The sequence below is a fragment of the Pelodiscus sinensis genome, chromosome 2 (assembly GCF_049634645.1).
Source record: "Pelodiscus sinensis isolate JC-2024 chromosome 2, ASM4963464v1, whole genome shotgun sequence".
In the NCBI taxonomy this organism is placed as follows: domain Eukaryota; kingdom Metazoa; phylum Chordata; order Testudines; family Trionychidae; genus Pelodiscus; species Pelodiscus sinensis.
In genome coordinates, this window is record NC_134712.1 from 72,291,004 (window position 1) to 72,316,257 (window position 25,254).

The window sequence follows — 25,254 nt, forward strand, 5'->3', positions numbered from 1 at the left end:
GCAGAAGTACGAGAGAGAAGGCTCCTTGTCCTCTCCTCTCCTTTGTGCTGTAGCCAGGGGCAGATATAGGGCAGGCTGAGCAGGGCAGCCGCCCCGGGCCCCGCGCTTCAAGAAGCCCCGTGCATGCGCTGTGGCAAAGGGGGGCCCCGTGAAATTGTGCTTCCCTGGGCCCCGTGAATTTGTGCTGCCCTGTGCCCCCCAAAATGGTCATCTGCCCCTGGCTGTAGCACAAGGACCAGCTACAATCTGGGTCAATATCAGAACTTGATTTTATCACTCCTGGAGGGGGGACATGATAGCGGTTTTCAAATATCTAAATGGGTGTCACAACGAGGAAGGAGAAAATTTGTTCCTCTTGGTTACTGAGGACAGGACAAGGAGTAATGGGCTTAAAGTGCAGCAGGGGAGGTTTAGATTGGACATTAGGAAAAAATTTCTAACTGTCGGGGTGGTCAACTATTGGAATAAATTGCCAAGGGAGGTGGTGGAATCTCCCTCTCTGGAGATATTTAAGAACAGGTTAGATAGACATCTGTCAAGGATGGTGTAGACGGAGCTTGGTCCTGCCTTGAGGGCGGGGGGCTGGACTCGATGACCTCTGGAAGTCCCTTCCAGTCCTATTATTCTATGATTCTAAGCTCTTATATGTGGATGTTTACAAGCATGTTACAAATCACTGACAAATACTTTTATTTATAATGAAACTGTTGATACACTGAAATATGCTAATGCTCACAGATGCTGCTGTAATGCAGTCCACACAACCTGACAAAATCAGAATTCTGACAAAGTGAACACAGTAATCTTATCACAATACAATATAGTGTTGAAGTTAGTTTCCCCATTGATCTGTTTGTTGTATTTGTGGATTTAAAACAGTTCTCACTGCCTAGCAATCTGCACATCCTACACTCATTGTAAAGAATCACATCACATAAAATGTGGGTTCCCTAAAATAAAGACTTCATAACAAAACCCCTTCTGAAAAGAAGTCTAATGGTTGTTTTAAAAATGTCATTGTACAGATGAATTTAATGCCATAGTAACCAAATGTATGTTTAACGAATCCATATGTAATAATCATAAATCTAAAATCCTGATCTAATAGTTTCCATGCCCTAAATATTCAAACATTGTCACAAGGGAAAAGCAAAAAACTGATCTGTTGCTTAATTGGATATCTTTCCTAATGTGCTATGAACTCCGCAGGCAAAATCTTCAATACAGAATTAAATAATGGAGAGATTTAATGCAAGCCCCTAACTCAAAACTGCTGTGATAAGAAGAGTGAAACTGGTGAATATTTGTCTTCATGTGTTTGTGCAGCATGTAGGACAATGTGGGGGAGTCCATGACTAGGGCTCTTACTACACTACAGTAATACAGATTAATAATAACAAAATAATTAATTAGTAATAGTTTAGACACAAAAGTGTATTCATGGGGATTTGTTCTATTCCCCCTGCGCACAGGGAAACAACACATGAAAATCTCGTAGGTGAAGAGAGCCCAGAGAGATGCTTAGCTTAAAACATACACAATATATGTTAAGGGAAATTACATAGGTATCCCCTTTAACTTTGTGTCATTCTGTGTTCTCGTTGCTGCTTACGAGGTTTTGCTAATAAATTCTGGGAGCTCACCGCAGGATAGCACTTTGAACAAGGCTCAAACACTTTGCAAAATTGGTAGCATTATCTTTCCAGGTGTGGAATTGCTTTTGCAATTATTCAAACCCACCTGCAAGTTTTACTGTTATCTTGTGTAGGAAAGAAGGAAGTGCCCTTCGAGACTTCAGTGTTCTACAGGAGCATAATATGCTAAGTGCTCTTTTTCTAGTTTATGGTGTACACTTTTTATAAATTGCCATGTCTAGGAATTAGAGATAGATGTTTGCCGATGAGTGATGCGGTATAGATTTTGCAAACCTCAAAGCCTGCAGAAGACTCCGAGGCTGCAGGTGCCCAAGCAGTGACCAATAAGGCACACCCCTTTATCCCACTAAGGTGCTGCAGGGCCAATGGTTGTTTTTTACGTTGTCTCTTGGGGAGAGCAACCCTTTAATTTGCTGTGTAAGGCCACAGAGGCTGCTGTGTAATCAGCAGCTATAATGACTCCTGACCCCGGGGCTCTCCCAGAGGTTACCCAGATGGTGCTTGGGAGAGGCAGGGCGACAGGCTCAGGGTCTCAAAGTAAGTCAGTGGCCAAGCTGGGAAGTGACCCCTAGACTCTTCTGTAGGTCACAGCCGTGTGTGTCCCGGGCTGTTTATGTCTCCCAGGAGCTGCGCCCGCAGGCTGGCCGCTAGGGGCCGTGAGCAGCGGCTCCGCGCTGGCTGCTGCAGGTTGGCGGAGCGGTCAGAGGGGGGAGCGAGCGGGACAGTCTTTGCGCGGCGCTCCGGTGTCAGAGCCTCCCCCGTGCGGGGCGAGCAGGGAGCCAGCCAGCCAGCCCGGCACTTTCCTTTTGGGAGCGGGGAGGAGCAGCCGCTGCGCAGGCGTCTCTCGCCCCCTGTTGATTAGTCAGTGCTGGGATGGCGTTTCCTGGGCCAGCCGCCGCCGCTGCGAGCCGAGCGGGGAGCAGCCCCGGGGGGCTGGAGGAGCAGCCGCAGGGCGGGCGTCACCTCGCGCTTCGCCAAGCCTAGCATGTCCCCGGGAAGCGGAGGCGGCGGCGGCGGTAGCAGCAGCAGCCGCCGCTGAGCTCAGTCGTGTCGGCTGCAGCTCCGCTCCGCGCCGGGCAGGAGCCACAGCCTGGCCGCCCGACTCCCCCTGCTCGGGCCCGCGGGCGGAAGGGAAGATGGACCCGGGCTCCAGTCTCAAGGAGGTGAAGTGGAGCGCGGTGCCCGTCCCCTTGGACCTGCTGGTCAGCACCTACCGGCTGCCCCAGCTCGTGCGGCTGGACAGCGGTGAGTAAAGGGGGAGGGGAGCGTGTCTGGGACCAGCAGCCGCCCATTAACTATTAACTTCGGCAGGCTGGGCGGGCGGGAAAGGCTCCGCCGGCACAGCCTGTCCCCGGGCCAGAGGAGCGCGCGGGGCGCAGGGTGAAGGGACTTGCCCGGGGACCCCTCCCGCGTGTCCCTGGCGGCGCTGCGGATAGAGCCTGCCCGTAGCCCGCCCGCGCTTCCCCAGCTGTTGCAGCCTCCCAAGTCCTGGGCTCCTCGGTGGGCTCCCAGTCCGGTCCCTTGCGGCCTGCACTCATCTCTGGGGCCAGGAGACGGGGCCAGGCATGGGGTGGGTGGGGGATCCCGCCTGTCCAGCTCGCCTTGGCTTGCGAGACGATCTCAACTGCTTGCTGTCTGGCAGGAACTGCATGTCTCTTGCGGCTCTGTCTGCCTGGTTTAATGGGCTGGTGTAAGCAATCCATCATTAACTATGGAAAATGCAGAAGTGAGAGGGATGTTGGTAAGGGTAATGATTAGCTCCGAGAATTTCTCGCTTGGAAAAGATGTAAATCCCCATAAAAATTCAGGTTTTCCCTCTCAGGAGAACTGCAGAATGGTACAAGGTACTAAAACTGCATTTGTTTTGCATTCTTAAATCAGCCATCTCTGCTTATTGGATGTTGCCTTAAAGTTGTTTGACTTTCACTTTTTTCTGTTTGTGTTCTATTCGAACACATTGGATCATGGTCTTTTAGGTGCACATGTTTGCTCCGGGGGTCCAATCTCATGTCAGTTGAATGTCTTTGAGAGTCAAAAAATACATGATTAAAATGTAGGAAAATATTTGCAACACCTAAATGCTCAATCCTGTGTTGGATGTTGTGGCCTCGAGGTAGGTTCCAAAGTAAAAGGAATATTAAATAAAGTAGCCTAAACTCTAGAAATGTTGATGGAAAGGGTAACAGACCTATAAAAAAAGTGGTAACACGAGAAGTCTGTACATCTCAAAGGAAAGGAACTTTTTATTCCTATTTACTTGTATTCTAATCTGTTGTCTCAGGATCAGCATATTATTTAATATCAAAATTTGGAAATTAGAGGTTATGCCCTTGACAGAATGGTTAATAGAGCAACATGTTACTATATGAGACAAGAATTTGAGAATATTTGGTACTGATGGTCTTTGGAGATTTGGAGTATTAAGGAACTAATCATGGATTTTCAGAGACCAGCAACTGGTGGTCATAAAAGCTGTATTATGTCAGTCATAGAAGGAGAGTGTAGGATTGGGTGAGGGGGATTAGTCTAGAGCGAGAAGCTCAGGAGGTACAAAAAAATGACTTTCTTGGTCCAATACAAACTCAGGAGTGATTTGGTTTACCCTTGACATATAAGATGACGCCTCATGTTTGGGTATCTGTTGCAGCAGTTATGGTACTTTCAGCATGTCATCTCTGAAGTGACACTGAGAGTTGGGTGATCTGGTAAAATAATTTGATTACAAACTTTTGCATTTGACTTAAAAGTTGTCCTTTTCAGAGTTTGGGACTGGACCAGCATGTTTAAGTAATATCTCATCTTACTCTGTTTAGCTGATTACTTACTTGTCCTGATAATCCTGAGGTAATAGTAAGCAGAGCTTTTTGTGACTCTCTGTTCCTTCTTTATGCATGTTCAAAAGCTTCAGAGGAGTAGCCAAGTTAGTCTGTACCAGGAAAAACTTAAACAACAACAAATAGTATAGTAGCACCTTAAAGACAAACAAAACATGTAGATGGTATCACGATGGGCAAAACCCACTTCAGATGACTGGAGTATAATAAGCCCAGTTCCAAGAATAAATAAGATAAGGGGGTGGGGTGGGGAAGAGAAGGAAAAAGCAAAGGGGAGGAAGAAAGTGCAAATAATTACAAGAGGCTGTCAATCATTAGCACCTCTATTGGTTGGTTGTTTATGTCAGTGTTTCCCCATTAGTGCTCCATGGAACCTGGGGTTCCCTGAGAACTCGGCACTCCCTCACCCCCTCTTAAAGAGACAGAGTCTATTTGCGGGGCTTTTTTTTTTTTTTGCTTTACAAATTCTGGTGGGTCTAGGGGTTCCTTGAAATTCTTTTAAGCTGAAAAGGGTTCTATGGCCAAATAAAATTGGGGAAATACTGTTTTATGTCATTAAAAGGTAGAAGATAGTGTGGGAGCCATCAGTTCAGACTATTTGCATAAGAATTAAACTTGTGAATTAAGTTAAGTTCCAGTCCTTTTCTGTGTATTTGGCTTGTGGAATTGGTCTGAAACAAAACAGAGACTTGGAGATCCATTAATGAGTGTCCAGGAAGATTAAAGTGTTCTCCAACAGGTTTTTGTGTGTTGCCTTTTCAGATATCTGATTTGTGTCTATTCATTCTTTACTGTAGAGATTATCCAGTTTGAAAGAATGAATAGACACAAATCAGATATCTGAAAAGGCAACACACACAAACCTGTTGGAGAACACTTTAATCTTCCTGGACACTCATTCTTCCTCAGTCTTACGTAGTTTTATGCTTGTTTTTATCTTTCTCAACTTGCCAGATTGGAAAAGCACTGGAAGTTTTTTGGGATCAGGGAGAGCGCTTGGAAATGAAATTATTATTGGCCTTCTGCTCCAATGCTTCTCTCTCTCTCTCTCCTTCTCCCCCGCTGTCTCCATCTTCCTTAGTTTGTTTGTATCTTATTTTTGGGAGTGGGGAGAGGAATACTTAATAGTTATTGAGAGGGGCACAGATACTGCTCAACTTTGCACTTAGATCTCTTGTAATCTCCATCTCAAGGTTTCTTTGCTTTAGCTTGTGATGTCACAGAGATGGCAGTCACACAAGTCCATTTCTTAAAGAATGCAGACAACATTAAGCCTATCTTATTGGTTCTAAAGTATCGTTTTCTTCCTAAAAGGGGGTTGCTTTAGGATGAGAGGTAGGAAACAGTGAACCAGAGCTTTGTCCACTAAAGTGAGGAAGTAAGGTTTGTGTGATGAGTGGCTGTCTGACTTGTCATTCCAGGTCCTCTATCTATACAAAGCCACTTATTGGAATCTGACTGAAGATGGCTCTGCATTAAGTATAGGGGGGGGGGAAAGGCAAAACCTATTGCTGACATGCATCCTTTGAAGTTTAACACACTTTGTAACATGAACAGATAAATCAGTTTTATCAGGGTGCATTTGTTCTTAAAATGAGCTTCACTGAAAATATTTGCAATTTGTAAATATGTTTGCGAGCATTTTTAAACATTGGTGCCTGAAGGTTAACAAGTTAGTCTAAAACTATCCTGATCTGAAAAGGGTACTGAGTATCCACAAATTGTCATAGTCAATGGGCGCTGCAGGTGCTCTGCCCATGAACATCAAGCCACTTTTAATTAGCTGCATAACATAAGGATCCCTAAGTTAAAAATACTATTAGACTTTAAAGAGATTCATAGACTAGCTGTGAATTTTTGTTAAAAGCAAACTCTTTGTGGGGGCTGGTAGGTGAAGTAGGAAGATGGATGGAGATTTTTTCATGTGTTAGTGTTTGTAAGACTTATTTTTTCTTGTCTTTGAGCAGGTGATTTCCTGAAGCTCTCTAGTGATGAGGGGATTATTGTCTTCATATCTCTTCTGTGATTTAGGTTTTGATAGGGTGTGATCACAGAAGTCCCCTTGGAATTGTTTCCTGGTATTCTGATTATGCCAGTGATACCAGCCGCCTTGTCCTGCTGGGCCAGATCTTCTGGTCTCCCCCAAAAAAGGGACAGAGTTGGGGTTACTGCCCCCTAAAAAGCAATGCAGAGACAGAACCACTTGAGCTCTGGGTGGACAGAGTTCTAGGGCTATGCACCCAGGAAATCAACCCTCAAATGGGACCAAAAAAAGCCAAATAAATTAGTCTTCGTCTGTGTAAACTTTTACACAGTGAAAGCTCACCAGGTAAGCCCCCTTTATTAATGAAAGAGGGATGTGCACAATGATTGTTCCTCCCAGTACCAGTTATTTACACTGTGCCTGATAGTAAACATAAGTGTTTTTTATTAAGTACAAACAGTAGGATTTAAGTGGTTGCAAGTGAAAACAGACAGATCAAAGTAGGTTACTGAATTAAAATGAATAGAAAATGCATAGCTAGAGCTATTCCACTTTTTTTTTTAAAAAGTACTGTGTACAGATTCTTACCCTAAAGAGCTGTTCTTATTTCAGGCATAATCTTCAAGTCAGAGACAAACTCTTTTTCTTTGACTTGGGTCTCCAGCTCTCTTTGTAGCCTAGAGTTCCCCAGGCCACTGGAAGACCAAGGGCTGATAGCTTCTCATTACTTAAATAATCTTTCCTCATGGTGGGAATCCTTTGTTTTACATACTCCTCTTTTGTGGAAATTTTCAGGTTCAAGATGGGTCCCAGTACCATGTAGTATGGTCACATGTTTTCCTAGGACCAACCACCTTCTGAACTTTAAGCATAAACAAGGCTATATACAAGTTAAGTTGATCACTGGGTTGTTAAGGCTTTGCGAGGGGGCACCAGTAATAGCTCTCATTAGTACATTTAAAGCTATAAACACTTTTACTTCATTATCCAAAAACTATTTTAATCAAGGACCTGAGCAACGCGAGGTAAATCTTTTAATTATATAAAAACTGCACAATAATAATTAGGCTGTGATGTTTCTCCTCAAACTGAAATTAAAAGATACATATTCATAACTTCTGGTAAAAACTGGCTTGCACTTGGTAATTCATCATAATGCTGTTAAAGTGGTTAATTCTCATACAGAATCATCCGTAAAAGTGGTAAATACTTTTTCAGATGCTGTTAGTTTTGTGTCTTTGACTGACTGTTGTCATAGCAGTTGCAGGTATTTAAAAAAAAAAAAAAGCTGCATTGTTACCTTTAGCAAGTGACAGCACTTAGACTACCATTACCAGCATGTTGCTAACATGCCTTTATAGGCTAAATATTAATAGAAAAATGAAAGCTAACCAAGTGCAAACATAGCTAACAAACACTAAACTCAATGAATCACTAAATTGGCTGTTAGGCCAAGAGGAACAAATTTCAAAGACAGCAAGAACTGGATGAGAGTGTCCTGTGTCCACCCCTCTGTGGGAGACACACCTGGTCTCACTAAAGTCAGAGGGAGTTTTGCCATTAACCACCAAAGGGAAAGGATTGCACCCCAGGAACTAACAGCAAAAATACCTTTATATGACGTTTACTGGCACTGCAGGGTATTAGGCGAGAGCAGGTCCCCGAGGTAATGGTGCCTCAGCTCGTTCAAGGATTATAAATAGACAGTAAAATACTTAACTCCACTGGACAGGTCAAAAGTTATAATGGTATCTTCTTTATCTGGTAAATAAATCAAAACTCTAGGTAAAGCTTATTCTTATTTTCTCGAGGTTTTTGAAATTTCTGGTAGGACTGGTATAGGCTAAGGCTATTCTGGGAAGCTAGAAGAAATATGGTATTAAAACTAAAATAGAAAATTATGCTTTGGTTAAAGTTATCCAAAAAGCCATGTAGTTTATAAATGGTGAACTCTATGGCTGACATTCAAATCTAGCTTTTGTTTCTAAATGGGAAAATTCAGTGTCCTACTGTTGTCTTATTTATTAGGACCACTGTTATCCTAGCACCATTGTTAACTCTTGACAGTTTGCTATTGTTCTGACCCCTGAGGAAGGGCTGGGGACCACATTCCCTCTCAATTCAGAGGCTGCTCTCTCTAGTGATGAGGTCATTATCACTGCAGTCTGCTTGTATTCATCCTGTGGATAAAAGTATTTCCCGGTGCTGTCAGCTATTTAATATTCATCACTGCAGAAAACGTATTTTAAAAAAGTGATATTCGTGTTTTTAAAATCAAACAACCTGGCACTAATCTGGGTAGACAGCCCAACTTGAGGAACTAGTGTTCAGAAGTCATTTTTGGCTGCTCACTGAGCTTGAGAACATGACTGAATTTCTCTGCAGATAGTATTGATGGATCACTATAGTCTGTTAAGGCTCAGGGGGAAATAATTTCTTTTGACCTGCAGCATAAATGTAGTATTAACTGGTTGCTTTAATGCAGACTGAATTATGCTGTGGATTTCAAGGAGGGAAAGCCAATGGAAAAGGAGAGATTGTAGGATTTGGGTAAAATGTCTTATGAACCGTGATTAAACTGTCCCTTAAATAACTGCACTGGGAGGTACTTTTCTTGACACCTGCTACTGTAGGACATTGAATTTTCAAAAACCTTGAGAAAATAAGGATAAGCTTTACCTAGAGTTTTGATTTATTTACCAGATAAAGAAGATACCATTATAACTTTTGACCTGTCCGGTGGAGTTAAGTATTTTATTGTCTATTTATAATCCTTGAACGAGCTGAAGCACCATTACCTCAGGTACCTGATCTGTGAGGTTGCCATGTTGCTGCGAAAGAACAAGTTTTAATTATTGAATTGTATATCCAGTTTCAACAAGGTATTTTTAAAAAGTTCAGAACCATAACAACAGTTTAGGAATTAGAAGTCTTTTCCATCTCTATCTACTCCATTCCTCAGTTAGTGCAAGATTGTTCCCTGCAGCATATAAAATGTTTAGTCTAGTGCTGACTGATAAGACAGCATTATATGCTTTCAAGACAAAGAACATCACACTAAATAGAACAGCCTGACTCTGTACATAGCGAACAATTCACATTGCATCCTTTCACAATCTCAGGAATATCCTTGAAATTGAGCAATTGTTTTATACTAAATTTCACTCTTCTGAGGTTTGCGTGTAGTATTGTTTCTTCTGCTATTGTGGATGGTCTTCTTTCAAGAAACTACTGCCAAGTGCTTCAATGGCCCCTGGTATTTGAGGTTAGAGATAAGAACCACTTTAGTTTTTTTTAAAAAGTAGATCAATGAGACTTAAGCCCCTTGGAATGTATGTGATCCAAATATCCATGTTGTGTAAGGCAAGCTATTTTACAGTATGTAGGTAAGTGATGGCTCACTGAGTAGGTAAAGCCTCCACTTAGATAGAAGGTAAAAAGTCAGGATGTGCTTTGGGACTAGTGAAAACTTACCTATGGCCTGACACCCCCCCCCCCCCAAAAACTGAGCAGTAGGGAAGTTAAAATCCCATATAACTGGTTAAATGTAATGTTTAACTAGTTAACGAATTAAAAGGAGGTCAGGTGTGAGGGCTGCTCCAGCCTAGCGGGACTGGAATGACTCCTGCTGCAGACAGGAGCTGCTCTGGCCTGACTGGAGCATCCCTCACCCTATGGCGGGCCCCTCAATGCTGGAGCAGTCCCCGGCTAACCATTCGCATCCCTAGTGAGCAGCTCTGAAAAAATCAGACCATTAGTGTTTGAATTGCACATATGTTAGTGCACATAATTAATATCCTCTCTCAACTAATATCCTCTGCTCCCCACACTCGCCTTCCCTCATGGTCTGCTGATCCCATTATGATAGTTGAGTGAAAAAGCAGATGATAGCGGCCCTTTCTTTTCCAACAGGCAGAAATGTGGTCCAGAAACATGTTAGTGAGAGAGCTTTTAATATAAGACTTCTGCTCTTCAGTGGCATCTGTGAAAATAATCGTGCCCTCCTGGAGTGAGAGTCCAAGTAACTTGGCAACATCTGTTCTCAAGTGTAGAACATATTGTCAGATGAGGTGCACATGAGTTCACTAACGTATCTCAATTTTAAAGCTAAAAATCCTCGTTTGAGCTTTTCATGTTCAGTAACAATTTTGGATACAATAGAGTGTACTGAATGTTCTTGAATTCATATGCTACTTCTGCTGCTGTGGGCTTTGCGAATGCTGTGCTATGATAGTCAAGGATTCAAAACAGTTTGTCCTAACATGTTATTTTCACACGCTCATAAGTACTCAGACATCACACTGGATGGTACCTAGATAAAGATACAAAACACCATCTTCTGGGCTGAAATTTTGCACTCTTGACCTGTTCACACAAACTTTTAAAAGAAAATATTTGAAGAACAACATATCTCCAGCAAATTCTTTTGATCAAGAGTGGAGGGAAAATACTTGATTTTTTTTTTTTTAAACAATGGCTCTGTTTTTAAATAGTTAAATTTCTTTTAATAGCAATAATAAAGTGTTCTGGGAGACTTAGTGCCTTGCCGTGGTTTACATTTTAAAAATATCACTAAAGGGCAGTGTTTCTTACCTTTTTTCATTTGCAGACGCTTTGGAAATTTGAATGGAGGTGAATGTAAATCTGCCTGTGTATATATAGTTGAATTCTATTAAATTAGTTTTCAGTCTGTCTTTTTTGTGGCGTCATTAGATATAGTCTATGAACCTCAGAGTCCATGGACCACAAGTTGAAAACCACTGACTTGGGGCACAAATTAAAGATAAAGCCAGAAACTAAGACAGGATGCCCAAGCACGTAGGCTAGTTCTTAAGAAACTAAAATGACCATTGTGTAGTGGTTTGTGTGTTGTTGTTTCACGTGGTTGTAATGAAAAACTAGCATTAAAACTGGCATGGGAATGAAGTAAAAAAATTAACATCTTTATGGGTCAAGGTGTTCCTGGCAGTTTGAATTAAATGAATCCAGCACTCCTGTAAGTAGCCCAGTGAACTTAAAGGAGCATGGTGAAAAGAAATGCTACCAAAATGGGACTACTTAGTATAACACTTCAGTTTCAGTAACAGGAACTATGTTCCAGGAATTCTACCTGTGGTTTGACTGCAGCAAGAATATTGGTATTTTGGCATAGTGAATAACTAGCTGTCAAAAGCTGAGAATCTCTTATAGGAAAATACTCATCATATTAACAACGCATACTGGATATGACTCAGAAAACAAGCTTTGTAAAACATAGTGAGCCAAATTACTTAAACTTCTTGAATTTTATATTTATGGTGCTTTCTGTTAGTTAAATTATGGTATTTAAATTTTATTCTTTCTTGTACAGCCTGCATTTTCCATACTATATATAGCCTTCTAGCTAGTCATGGTACTTTATAAGCAAATATACAATAAAAACTGTTTCTGCTCAAAAAGCTTTGTACTGTAATTTAGACTGAAAATACAACATACTGATGAAAGACCATGGTGTATGAGGCGGTAGGGAAGTATGTTCAAGTTGAGCGAATCAGATGTTACGTAGACTGTTTTGGAAAGCTAGCAAATATACTGCATGTTTTGTAGGGAAAATCATCCACCCCCATTTGTGGAGTGTGAATAACTGGAAGTCATGGAGCTAATTACATTTAAGTTGATTCACATGCTTGCATCCTTGTCATTGGAAAAACACTTTCAAAAGCCTTAAGTTACACTCAAGCAGTGCTTTTTTTGTGATGATACTGCCTGGTACGCAGTACTGGCACCTCCAGTCAGAGCTCAACAACTTTTCCCCTGGAGTACTGGCACCTTTTTTTTTTCTTCTTTTTAACAAAAAAAAGTACTGCACTTAAGTATCTGTGTAAAATTACAGAAAAATGCAAACTGCTGTTTATTTAAAGACCCACATCTCTTGCTCTCCCATGCTGGAGGTTATAGCCATATCACGTATTTTACATTTGATCATAAAATGCTCACTTTCGAAATTGTGCCCATGTAATTGTATTATGGTCATACTTGTCTGTTCTCACTTTTCAGATCTGAGACTTGTTCATATTCGTTTTAGGGAAATATGTCGAGCCTTTGTGGATGGTGAGTAGGAAAGAGAGGCTTGAATAGTGAAAACCATAATGTACATAATTAGTATTTAATATGTATAGTACCACACAGCATTCAGGGACTGGGTATGGCTAGCAAAACTTCAACAAGTATCATTTCATAGTGCAGGTAAAAGAACAGCATATAGGAAAGGAAACAGTTTGATTAAAAAAAACCCCAAATCTATAGCATCAATGTGTAGCGGACTACATGATTAACTGATAAGCCTAGGCTTATCAGTTAATCTTGTCAACTACATGAATTCCCCCTCCCCTTGCTGCCTCTTTATTAGAGGCGAAGAGGGGGAGGAGGGGAGAGAAGCCAGCTCCCCATAAGCACCAGATCCGCCTGCTCCCCCTCCCACGCTGCTGCCTCTAATAGAGAGGGGAGCTGATATGCATTGGGAGCTCACTGTGTGGTGCTGCCACTTTGAAGTACCCCTTCTCTCCCCTCCCCCCCTTCTTGCCTGTATCTTAGAGGCAGCAAGTGTGTGTGTGTGTGTGGGGGGGGGAGATCAAAAGGCTCTCCGATGAGTAAATGCTTAATGGATAGTCAACCAGTCTTTAACATCCCTACCCGAGAATGGGGCTGGGAGTACGTTGGCTGTCAGTCCTGCCCCGGGGACTATCCAATAGGTGTGTAACTGCTAAGTTTTTATGTGGTTACGTGACTATTCAGTTACACACTATCTGACATCCCTATTCGACTGTAAAAGTTATTTATGAACTGTGGGTGTTTCTTCCTCCCCCACCCCACCTGCTTAGCAATAGGGAAGTTGACCATGAAGATTTTATTTCTCATTATTGTATGCTGCTTGACAAAAGTGGGATCTTTCCTCCTTTCATTTTTTTAAAAAATTGCCTTTGTAGAAAAATTAAAATAACACTCTAAAGAGGAAGATGATATTTTACCCTTTGGCTTTTCGGAAGGATGGTTTGGGTTTTAATAAATACTTCCAATTTGAAGTTTAACTGGAAAAATAATTAAAAGGATATAACAGGATAAATTCTTATTCAGAATTAAAGTGATTACTCAGTTTTCTTTTTGTCAGTATATGCAGGCTTCGTCTTTGTGTAGAAAGTCCATATGAAGTTTTGGGCAGGTCTCCACTTTGGGGCAAGTCAATCTAAGCTATGCAATTTGAATGCCATTAGTAGCATTATTCAAATCGACATAGCTGTGCTGGGTCAACAGAAGAAACTCTTACATTAACTTGCCTTACTCTTCACCACCAGAATGAGTATTTGAGTCAATGGGAGAGTGATCTGTCAGTTTACTGGGTTGTCACTAAACCTGCTAAATTAACCCCTAGTAGGTAGATCATTGCAGTGTCGATCCTTCTCGGGTGGCAACAAGCCCTGTGTCTTGAGACTTACTAGTGTGCAGTAACATTTCTTCTGTTCTAATGCAAACTGATTTTGAATCTTTTTACCTACTTCCAACATGAACTAAAAGCACCTGAGGGATATAAAAAGAGCCTAGATGGAGAATGATGACCACTTCTTCCTTTGATCTGCGAAGCTTCCCCTGAATGCTACTTACATTATTTAATTTTTTTTGATTGAGCATTCTGTCCAAGGTGTTCTCAAGTTCATGATCTGGTTGATCTGTAAATGGGATAAGTGCTTCCTCGAGTAAGATTTCCATAAGTGAGCCTGATGCCTTCGTTTGCAGCACCTCTAGCCCAGAAAGCAAGTGGCCTTGGTACAGAATATGCTCAGACCATATTCATGCAAATGTCATTTTAAAACATGAAATATAAACAGCTGACAATATGACAGTTTAAAACAATTCCTCAGCTTGCTTGCCTTGCTCAGGAAAAGACTGAGTGAATAAATAGTGAATAAATGGGTTTTACAGTAACAATGTTAGGCTTTATTGGCCCACTAGAGGAAGCACATCCTTTATTTTAAGTCGTGGAAGCTAACAAACTGTTGTTAAAATGGGCCTCCTGTGTCTGAGAGCTAGTGAGTTTCCTAAGTGATCTTTGCTTCCAGTCAGCTTGTCCATGCTTGATCCCATGTAATATCAGAAGACTTGGATAAAATATATTGCAGATTATTAAGTCAGCTGTTTAATTCAAGGACTTGTTAAGATTCTCCATAGCAATGCATGAGAAACTATGCTAATGGTTCTTTTGTATCAGTGTTATAACTCAGTGTTATGAAAATAAAGTACTGCAAAGTTTGAGGGTTGTGTTGAAAGATTTGCTCCATGTTTGGCTTGTGTTCATAAAAAGGAAACACTTCCCATACTCTGGGATGTTTGTTCAAAAGATTTAAAACAAACACAAACAAAAATCTAATGAAACCTGGATTGTTAGTCTTGGCCTTTCACTTGGTGGATCATAAACACGCATTCAATCAAAACAGCAGGGGGGAAAACCCTGGCCTCATTGAAGTCAATGGGAGATTTGTAATTGACTTCAGTGGGGCCGGAATTTCACCTTAAATATCTTGTTAGCCAGAAATCTGAATCCTTAAAATGTTTGTTTTGGTTTTTGTTTTGTTTTTTAAACTAGTCATGAGTAGTGGTTTAAACGGAACTTATGAGTCTGAGGCTCAGTTTGTATGAATGTAAAGGCCTGAAGTAGGAGAGAAACTTCCCCTGGAACAAGCTGGGGTTTTAATGGTGTTGTGAAGCAATGGGAAAGATAAGGCTTCGTGCTTGTTCACTAGTGCTGCTGTAGAGCTCTGATCCTAAGGAAATGAAACTTCACTGTTTCTGCTGGTTGATGTGAAAGGGGTAAGGAGTCTATGCCTTCCGGGGTAGGTAGTGCAACAGTTGTGTTTGATTGTCTACTGCTGTGGTGTCCAATCAGTTCTAAAGCACTATAGTGGCTACTGCTATAGCAAACTAGCCACACTCAACCAGTCAAATAGCCACATGTGGCTAGTGTGTTGGACACGATGGGTCTACTGGATTGTATCCAGCTCTTTCAGGAGAGCTGGGGACTGAGAGGGGGTGAAAGTTTAATTCCTAAAATAGCTAATACACTGTGACCTTAAACAAAGGTGAATCGGGCCATTGCAGAGATAGGGGACCTCAAAGTAACTTATTAGTGCTTCAAAGGGTGGTGTTAATGATTCTATAATTGGCATTTTTCTCCTCTGGTCAATACTGAACTGTAGGAAGTTGGGTGCATTATGGAATTCAATGTCTTGTGTCTCAGATGTCATTTAAAATTGGTTTCAACTTGTCTGGTTGTGGCCATTAATAGTGCTGCTGAATGTTCTCTTACCCTAAACATATAGGCTGTGTCTAGACTGGCATGATTTTGCAGAAATACTTTTAACGGACAAGTTTTTTCGTTAAAAATATTTCCGCAAAAGAGCATCTAGATTGGCACGGATGCTTTTGCACAAAAAGTGCTTTTGCACAAAAGCATCAGTGCCAATCTAGACGTGCTTCTGTGCAAGAAAGCTCGGATGGCCAATTTAGCCACCGGGCTTTCTTGTGCAAAAAATTAAGGTGCCTGTCTACACTGGCCCACTTGCGCAAGTATTCTTGCGCAAGAGGGCTTATCCCTGAGCGGGAGCATGAAAGTATTTGCGCAAGAAGCACTGATTTTGTACATTATAAAGTCATGCGCAAATTCAAGCGGCCAGTGTAGACAGCTGGCAAGTTTTTGTGCAAAAGCGGTCGCTTTTGTGCAAAATCTTGCCAGTCTAGACGCACCCATAAAGTTAACCATGGTGTCTTAGCTGAATTTTTACTCCTGTGATTAGATTCTGTCTACCTATGAGTCCTCTGCAGTTCCATCTGGATGCTGCATTTTCCCATGACCAGTTGTGTGGTGCTGCTTTATTGTTTAGCCTAGTACTAGCAGGGTTTGTGGTTTGAGGGGCTGGTAAAGTGGAGTAGTTCAGAAATGAGAGAAGGGAAGATGAATCCTAATTTGGTTCTATTCCCAGCTCAGCCATAGATTCAGCTACACTACTATTACATCTGTAGATTTATTCTGTCATTTTGGGCAAGTCACATACCAGCTAATGTTGCATGCTGCAAACAGCATTGTACTCTAAATCAGTGTTTCTCAACCAGTGATACGAGTACCCTTAGGGGTTGTCAAGATAAGTCTGGGGGTACGTCAACACAACTGAAATTAGGAGAACTGATTTTTTGTTTTAAGTTTTACAGCGCTTTATTATTTTTTACTTTTTACACCAAAAAAATTCATCGCCTGCCCGACTATGATTAAGTTGTTTAAACAAATGTGTTGCAATGGTAGGAAAAAAAAATTGTGTGTCTGAAAACTGTAGGTATTGGGGTTACTTATGATATTTTGTTTGTTTTGAAAAAAGGGGTACTTTATTAAAAAAAAAAAAAAAAGTTGAGAAACACTGCTCCAAATGATCCATGCAACCTTTGTTGCAGGGTATACTTTTTTGGGAAAGCTCTGTAACTTCCATTCCTGCAAATTAGTTGCTGTAATTGACAACTCCCCTCCCCCCAATCAACTGAAGCTGCATGATGTTTTTCCAATATTCAAATACATTATTTAAGCCTTTTACTGAAACTCTCTTTTGGAGTTGTACAAGAACTTTCAAATGCCAGGGCCCCTTTACACTCTCTTCCTTGATTCTATTTATTTATTTATCCAAGGTCAGCATATACCACCTTCTGATGTTTTTAACCTTTTACCATTGGCTTCTGGAAGTTAACAAAGGGTTCTCTCTACAGTATTTCACAATGTTTGCAGAGTGGTCTGTTAGCATAAACTAAAAAAACCCCATCCTATCAGTAATGGACGTTGTCCTTGTGGTTAGTTGTCAATTTCATCTCTCAACTTGGTTCAGTTGTTGGTTGAATGGGCTGTCATAACCCATCTCAGTCCTACTTGCAACATTAGTATTTAAAATGCAACCAAATACTTTTACACATTCCCAGGATACAACCTTAAGGGTACTAACTATCTGCGGTTTCCTGTGATCAGAACACCATCAATTTTAAAATCACATTTTGCACTAGTGACACTAAAGATTAGAGGGAAGCCAGAAAGGGTTTATTTTCCTCCAGTTTGCTACTGTGTGTATTTGACATGACTTTCTTCATCATTTACCTTCCCTCTCCTTTTCCCTCCCTGCCCCCCCCCCTTTTTTGCCAGAGACATAGAGAAGAAACAAAATACAGGACTATGTAGCACTTTAAAGACTAAAGTCTTTAGTCCTGTATTTTGTATTTGCTACACCAGACTAACACGGCTACATTTCTATCACTATTCTACATAGAGAAGAGACCTCTTTCCTTAAGTGAAAACACAGTGATTGTAAAACCTCAAACTGATAAGGGTACTTGGGAAAGGAGGAGCAGGTGTGGCACCTGAAACTACTCATAAGAAGTTTATTTGCCTGTGTGTTTGGCTGAATTGCAAGTTGGTGGTGTCAATTTTAAAGGAAGTATTGGGGCTGTTCCACCCACTCCTGATTATCCCAACTTGTACAACTAAAATACAGTGTAGTCAGAATGACAGCATTACATATTTGTGGGGTCTACAGAAAATGTATTGGGAAGACAGATTAAATGCTTCAATAATACTGTCAGAAAGCTTAGTTCCAAACAAATCTAAATACCCACAGTATGCATCCCATCTTCTCTGGATCTCTGTCTCAAAAGGTCTTGGCATCCTGAAGATTAGAAAGGGAACTATTTTAATGTGTTACCATGAGATTTCTTCATCATCCACCTCTTTCTTCTGACACTAATGACCTCATCAGATGATGATTCTGTCAGACACTCCATCCTAATTAGTTCATTCCAAATTAGAATAACCAATGCGAGAAATTTTAGCATGTGTTGAATTATGTTACTGCTCCCAGAATTTAAAGCATTCATCCTTTGTAACTGTTCCGCCAAATACTTTGTAAGTGTTGAAAAACTGAAATGTACATGTAAGTGCGATGCCTTGTGAAAAAAAGTTTAACTAAATTTATTTGCCCTGTTTTCAGTTATTTATTAAATAAGAAATTGATAGCAATAAAGGGAAAAACTAAAATCATAGCCTGTCAAACTTGTTCAATTTGTTTCTCCTATACTAAGAGAACTATTCCCTAAAACATTTTCACCAACCCCCTTACACAACTATCCCATTTAGCACTGTAATAAATTCTGATGTGGTCAAGAAACTGAAAACTACAGTGGTCTGGAATCCAATAAATGAATGACAACACAACACTGTTGGACTGAGACACCAGTAACAGTTTTTGAAGACTGCTATCTTGTGAGCAAGCAAAACCAGAAACAAACTATTCAAGAACTGTGAATCCTGGCTATGGAGGCTCACAAGGTGTTGGAACTTTAAAATCATCTTATAAAACCTAGTAAAACTACCTGTACTTCCGCTGTAGTTCCTGCCCCCACCCCGTTGTAGCACATTTTTAGAGGCGCTAAGTCTCAGGCTGCACATACAGTGACTGTTTACAGCACAATTTCTTAAATGCAGCTGCACACGCGACTGACTAGGGCAGTGGTGGGGAACCATTTTTGAGTCAGGGGCTGCTGACCCACAGAAAAATCAGTTGGGGGCCACGCACAAGTGAGAAGTGGGGGGGGGGGATCCCTCACTGTGGCCCCCTGAATAAGAAAGACACTTCCCACATTCCCTTCCCACACCAGACCCTAGAGGGACCCAGCCTAGTAGGTTGTGTGTGCTCCAGAACCATGGGGGGCAGCAGGGGGATTGGAGCACCAGCGTAGGTTCCCCAATGCTGGGGATGGCCCTGAGCCTCAGGGGCTGGATCCAGGCAAGCCAAGGGCTGCATCCAGCCCCCAGGCCTGAGGTTCCCACTCCTGACCTAGGGCTTTTCTTGTGGCTACCACAGCCTCCTAGCCCTTGACGTGCCCCCAGTTCACTCCATCCTCCCTCCCTTTGTCACTCTTGCTCTCTCCTTCCCATCAAGCTAACTCAGGAGGTTGGGTTCAGGAAGGAGTGAGGACTTCAGCTGGAGGGTGCAGGCTCCAGGGTTGGGCCAGAAATAAAGAGTTCAGGGTGTAGGAGGTGGCTCTGGGCTGAATCCGGAGGAGCAGAGGGGTTCGGCGTATGAGAGTGGGTGCCAGGTAGTGGGTAGGGTGTGAGAGGGAGTACAGGCTCTGAACTAGAAGTACGGGTCCCTGGGTGGAGCCAGAAATGAGAGATTCAGCTTGCGGTGGGGAGGGGCTCCAGCTGGGGCAGGGAGTTGGGGTGTGGGAGTTGTGAAGAGACTGTCTAGGGGTGCAGACGTTGGGGATGGGAGGCTGGGGTATAGGAGAGTGCTCCGGGCTAGAACTCAGGTGCTCAGAGAGGGTGGTCAGGACTCGGGAAGTTTGGAGTGGGGGCGGGGGGGGGGGGGTCAAAGGGTGCAGCAGGCTCCCAAGTGGTGCTTACTCAAACAGCTCTCGGAAGCTGCAGCATGTCCCCCATCTGGCTCCGATGTGGAGGTGCAGCCAGGTGGCTTTGCGTGCTGCCCTATCTGCAGCTCCCAGTGGCTGTCGTTGCCAGCCAGTGGGAGCTGGCACTTGGGATGAGGGCAGCATGTGGAACCCCTTTGTTGCCCCTATGCATAGGAGCCAAAGGAGCACATTTACCTGGTTCTGGGAGCCACATGGGCAGCAGGCAGGGAGCTTGCTTTAGCCCAACTGCACTGCCAGCTAGTCAATGGTGGGGACTGTAGTCTCCAGGGCCCCTTTTTGATCAGGTGTTCCAGGTTGAAAACAGGACACCCGACAGCCCTGGTAATGCCCTGTGATCTGTCAGCGCTAAAAGTGTAAGTGTGTGTGTTTTGGGGGTGTGTGGTGTACCACTACACTATCACTTGTTCAGTACCAGTGACCAGAAAGAAAAGTCTCCAATCGTTGTAGTCCCCAAGTGTGTTGGAATTTTTTTCATATTGCTATGGGCATTGTTTCTATAACAGTTAGTTTCCATCACACATTCAAATGTTTGTCAAAATGATACTGAACCAAATTCTCATCACAACTTAAAGCTGTAATATTCATCAGGTTATACTCTTAAATTCTTCCTTGTCGTCATAATAAATCTCTAGAATATGTTAGTATGGAAGAAATATGGTGTGCATCTTCTCAGCGCTATTGACATTAGATCATATGGTACTGGATTAAGTCTTACCCCCCCCCCCCCCCCAAAATCCAACCTCCCTATGGCTATGTCTACACTGGCCCCTTTTCCGAAAGGGGCGTGTTAATTTCACAGGTCGTAATAGGGAAATCCGCGGGGGATTTAAATATCCCCCGCGGCATTTAAATAAAAATGTCCGCCGCTTTTTTCCGGCTTTTAGAAAAGCCGGAAAAGAGCGTCTACACTGGCCCCGATCCTCCGGAAAAAAAAGCCCTTTTCCGGAGGATCTTATTCCTACTTTTTTTCCGGAGGATCGGGGCCAGTGTAGACGCTCTTTTCCGGCTTTTCTAAAAGCCGGAAAAAAGCGGCGGACATTTTTATTTAAATGCCGCGGGGGATATTTAAATCCCCCGCGGATTTCCCTATTACGACCTGTGAAATTAACGCGCCCCTTTCGGAAAAGGAGCCAGTGTAGACGTAGCCTATCGGATTAAATAATGAAACTCCATTGCCTTCTTAAGGTGCATTATTTTAATTTAAACAAATCATGTAGACAGTTTTGGGAAGAAGTTCCCCATTTTTTTTCCATCACGCCCTCTCCCTCCCCTCCCCCCCGACCTTACCTGTATTGGATCTTGTCCTTGCCCACATCCCCTGAACTGCTGTTAAGAGCTAGAACTGGGGGGTGGTTTATGGACAAGGGCAAAGCAGGACTGGGTGGTGGCCCCACCCCATTCACCATGGGGCCTGGCTTGGGGCCTGCTATAACCCCTTGAATGATACTCTGTTCACCCCATAGTTTGGGGACCACTGATCTATGATCCAAGTTGGTAGCAAACTGTAGTGGTGACTTGTTTAGTCAGTATTTTAATCTTACCAGAATTGAGCCTTAGAACAGCTTGTATGTTCTCACTGATATTAAGAAAAATCCTAGCATCTTAATTTTAAAATCCCGATTTTACAAGAAGCGTGCATTCCCCCCCGTCAGAATTTAAGCTTATAAGTGGAATTACTTAAATCTTTTTTTTATATTAGTAAAAAAAAATTAAGCTGCAGGAATAAAGGGGCACCTGTTCTACAGGGAAGAATTTGCTATGCTAATTCATTATAACCATACCATAGAAGTCATGGAATACTGGAACTGGAGGGACCTCAAGAGGTAAAACTTGTTACATTGGTAACATTCTCCTAAGTCATGAGCTGGATGGGAAATTAACATTGATTGGCCTTTGGCTAAAAAAGATACTGTTATGCTGTTCTCATTTGTGTGTGTGCACGCGCTTCCCTAGCCATTAAACCAAAGCTGGGCAGTTTGTGTGTCTGAAACTCAGTATCTATGGTTTTCATTATGGCTGAAATTGATATTTAATGGCACAGACTATTTTTTTTTCTCATGAGGTTGAACTGCTTCCAAATGGCCACATACTACTGTACATAGTACAGATTTTGACTGCTCTACAGTATCCTGCATCATTCCGTGGTAAATCTACCACCAGAATATCACACTTTCATATTGTTCCTATCCCTCATTGTAAATAAGGTCAGAAAAGATCAAGTCCTCCAGTCTGCCCTTAATTTTGTATGAGAACTCAGTTTCACTTAGGTTAATATTTTATCTAACTAGTCCTTCAGTGTCTAAGGTGTTGGCAAGTTGACCTCCTTCAGGATTCCATTCCACTACTCAGTTTTGCATGAAGGATTTGTTTTTAAACTTTCCCACCACTGCTAATACCAAAGTAGCACAATCAATGCAGTGTTTTAAAAACACTGGCAGTGCTCCTGTGGTTAACACCAAATTCACTCTTGTTTGGTGTAAGCAACACTGAGAAATCTTTGCCAATAAATAAATATTGTTTTAGACAAGGCCCATGAAGAAGTTTTTCCTTACTTTTTTCTGTTTGTTGCTAGAGGTCACTGTTTGTCTTGAGACTGTGAGTTGTCTTAATTTGAACAGTTATCGATTATCAAATGCCCCTTCCACTATTTGATCTGAGGAAGTGGGTCTGGCCCATGAAAGCTCATCACCTAATAAACCATCTTGTTAGTCTTTAAAGTGCTACATAGTCCTGTATTTTGTTTCAGCTACACCAGACTAACACGGCTACATTTCTATCCCCCTTCCTCTTTTTTATACTCTTAACTTCAGTTTACCAGAATTCTTTTTATTGAATTAAATCATATTTACTATTTTTTGTTGCTCTTCTTTGTTTTGTGTAGGGCTACTACACTTTTCTGAACCTTTTTTTTAAAGTTGATTTCTGGCTGATTGGGCTGGTCAGATGATACAGTGCCTTTCAGGTTGGTCAGTTGAAAATCTAGAAACGACTGCTCTGGTTGAATTCAATGGGAATTGCATCTCCATATTTAAGGGCCGAAGTTGGCCCACTGAACAAAGATGGAGGTCATCTTGCCAACATAGGATTGCACTTTAGAGCAGCTCTGTCAGTCAAGAACTGTTTGAGATGTGAGAATTGACTTTCAAAATAAATGCCCATTTAGGATAAAAAAAACCAACAAATATGGCTGACTGGTCAAGATGGTACGATGGTTTCACCCATGCTTTATGAAAATATGCATAATACAGAGATGCTTTGGACAAAATACCTCATGTAACCTATCTTTTAATGTTACAATCTGCTGGATCTGTATATCCTATTTTTGTATCACTCATGTATGTGAAGCTAGAAATATGACCTGTGAGTCTGTTTAATTCTAAATATGCTAATGAGTAGGGCTTGACAAATGGCAGCGTAACCTACGCGCCAGCCCCGTACTGTGCATGTGCAAGACCACGGGCAAGTAGATTCAGTGATTTGTCGAGCCCTGCAAATGAGAACTGTGATTGGTGCCCGGATTAGACTGATGACTGGGTGATAAACTCAAAGACTTGTAAACAGCCTTGTTGCTCCTGTAAGTACAGAAAGTGGTTGAGTCTGAGAGAAACATGATCATACCACTTGGTTCTGGAATCCATCTTGAACCTGGTAGTTTTCCATGGAAGTGGAGGATATAAAACAAAGGGTTCCTGCTCTGGGAGAGTGTTTCTCATTGTTTAAATAGTATCTATCTCCTTTTATCTTCTGCTGACTTCTGAAACTGCCAGGGCACACTCTAAGAGGAAACAAAGAATTTTAAAGGGCTTGAGACCCAAATCAGGTAAAAAGCTTCAAATCAAAGTTGGCCTTTTACTCTGAATTAAGTAAGGCAGCTTTTTTTTTTAAGACTAAACTATTTAGTGAATTAACTAGCTATACATTTTCTATGCATTTTAATTGAGTAACTGACTTTGATCTGTGTGTTTTCACTTGAAATGACTTAAATCCTACTGAAACAAAAAACAGGACTATGTAGTGCTTTAAAGACTAACAAGATGGTTTATTAGGTGATGAGCTTTTGTGGCCCAGACCCACTTCCTCAGATCAAATACACTGGTCTACAATTTTTTAGAAGTCGTCTGCTTCAGAGATAAAATGTGCTATTTATTTTGATGTGCTGAATTCAAACATGACAATTAAAACAACTGATTGGCTACTGTTTCCAAGATATTTAAATTTTTACATTTTACGTCTATGTATATTGTGTAGATAGATAGTAGAGTTTTAATCATAAATTGTAAACCTAGATCTTTTCATGCATTTATAGTTGCTTTACATGATATTTCACCTGTCCTGTTTATGTAACACTTAAATTTTATTTATATAACCCTTTTGCTGATTTTTAATTATGAAACAAAAGGCAAAAAACTATTATGTACATAATTTAGTCCTATTAAGTGTCTATGCGGCGCTTCTTGGCTTGTCTCTTGTATTCATTAAATGTAGCATCTCTTGTCTCTGTCCAGCAATAGTCTGCAAGCATTGATGGGCTCCATTTGCCCTGATAGCATTTCTTCATTGTTGCAATGTCCTGGTGAAATTGCTCACCGCTCACTGCTCCGCAGTTCGGTGGAAAAAAATCTAGATGAGAGTGTAAAAAATGTATCTTTAGTGACATGTTGCAACCAAGGCTTTTGTATGCCTTGAGGAGGTTTTCCACCAACAACCTGTAGTTGTCTGCCTTGTTTCCGAGAAAATTTATTGCCAGTAACTGGAAGGCTTTCCATGCCACGCAGTACATGGTCAAATGCATCATCTCGAAGTTCACAAATCAGAGGACCAACAAAGACACCTTCCTTTCTCTTAGCTTCACTTAACCTTGGAAATTTTCCACGGAGGTACTTGAAAGCTGCTTGTGTTTTGTCCATGGCCTTGACAAAGTTCTTCATCAGACCCAGCTTGATGTATAAGGGTGGTAACAAAATCTTCCTTGATTCAACAAGTGGTGGATGCTGAACACTTTTCCTCCCAGGCTCCAATGACTGTCGGAGTGGCCAGTTTATCTTAATGTAGTGGGAATCTCTTTCACGACTATCCCATTCGCAGAGAAAACAGCAGTACTTTGTGTATCCAGTCTGTACAGTGTGTATCCCAAGCAAGAGAGCAACAACCTTCAAATCGCCACAAAGCTGCCACTGATGTTGGTCATAGTTTATGCACCTCAAAAGTTGTTTCATGTTGTCATAGGTTTCCTTTATATGGACTGCATGACCCACTGGAATTGATGGCAAAAAGCTGTTTTGCTGCATAATGGCAA

General features: G+C 41.8%; 1 protein-coding gene across 7 annotated transcripts in view; it reads left to right on the forward strand.

The window, feature by feature from the left end:
- The first annotated feature begins 2,043 nt into the window (after nt 1–2,043).
- GAREM1 (GRB2 associated regulator of MAPK1 subtype 1) overlaps nt 2,044–25,254 on the forward strand; it is a 143,266-nt gene continuing 120,055 nt past the window's right edge. Inside the window, exon 1 of one of the 7 annotated variants that reach the window (XM_075920763.1) lies at nt 2,044–2,192. In XM_075920763.1, the coding sequence (XP_075776878.1) occupies nt 2,111–2,192 (82 nt within the window). In that variant the 5' untranslated portion in view covers nt 2,044–2,110. Of the gene's footprint in view, nt 2,193–2,231; nt 2,901–3,255; nt 3,500–11,058; nt 12,564–25,254 lie in introns of those variants that run through there. The other 6 variants (XM_075920762.1, XM_075920764.1, XM_075920761.1 and 3 more) reach the window with 6 other exon arrangements.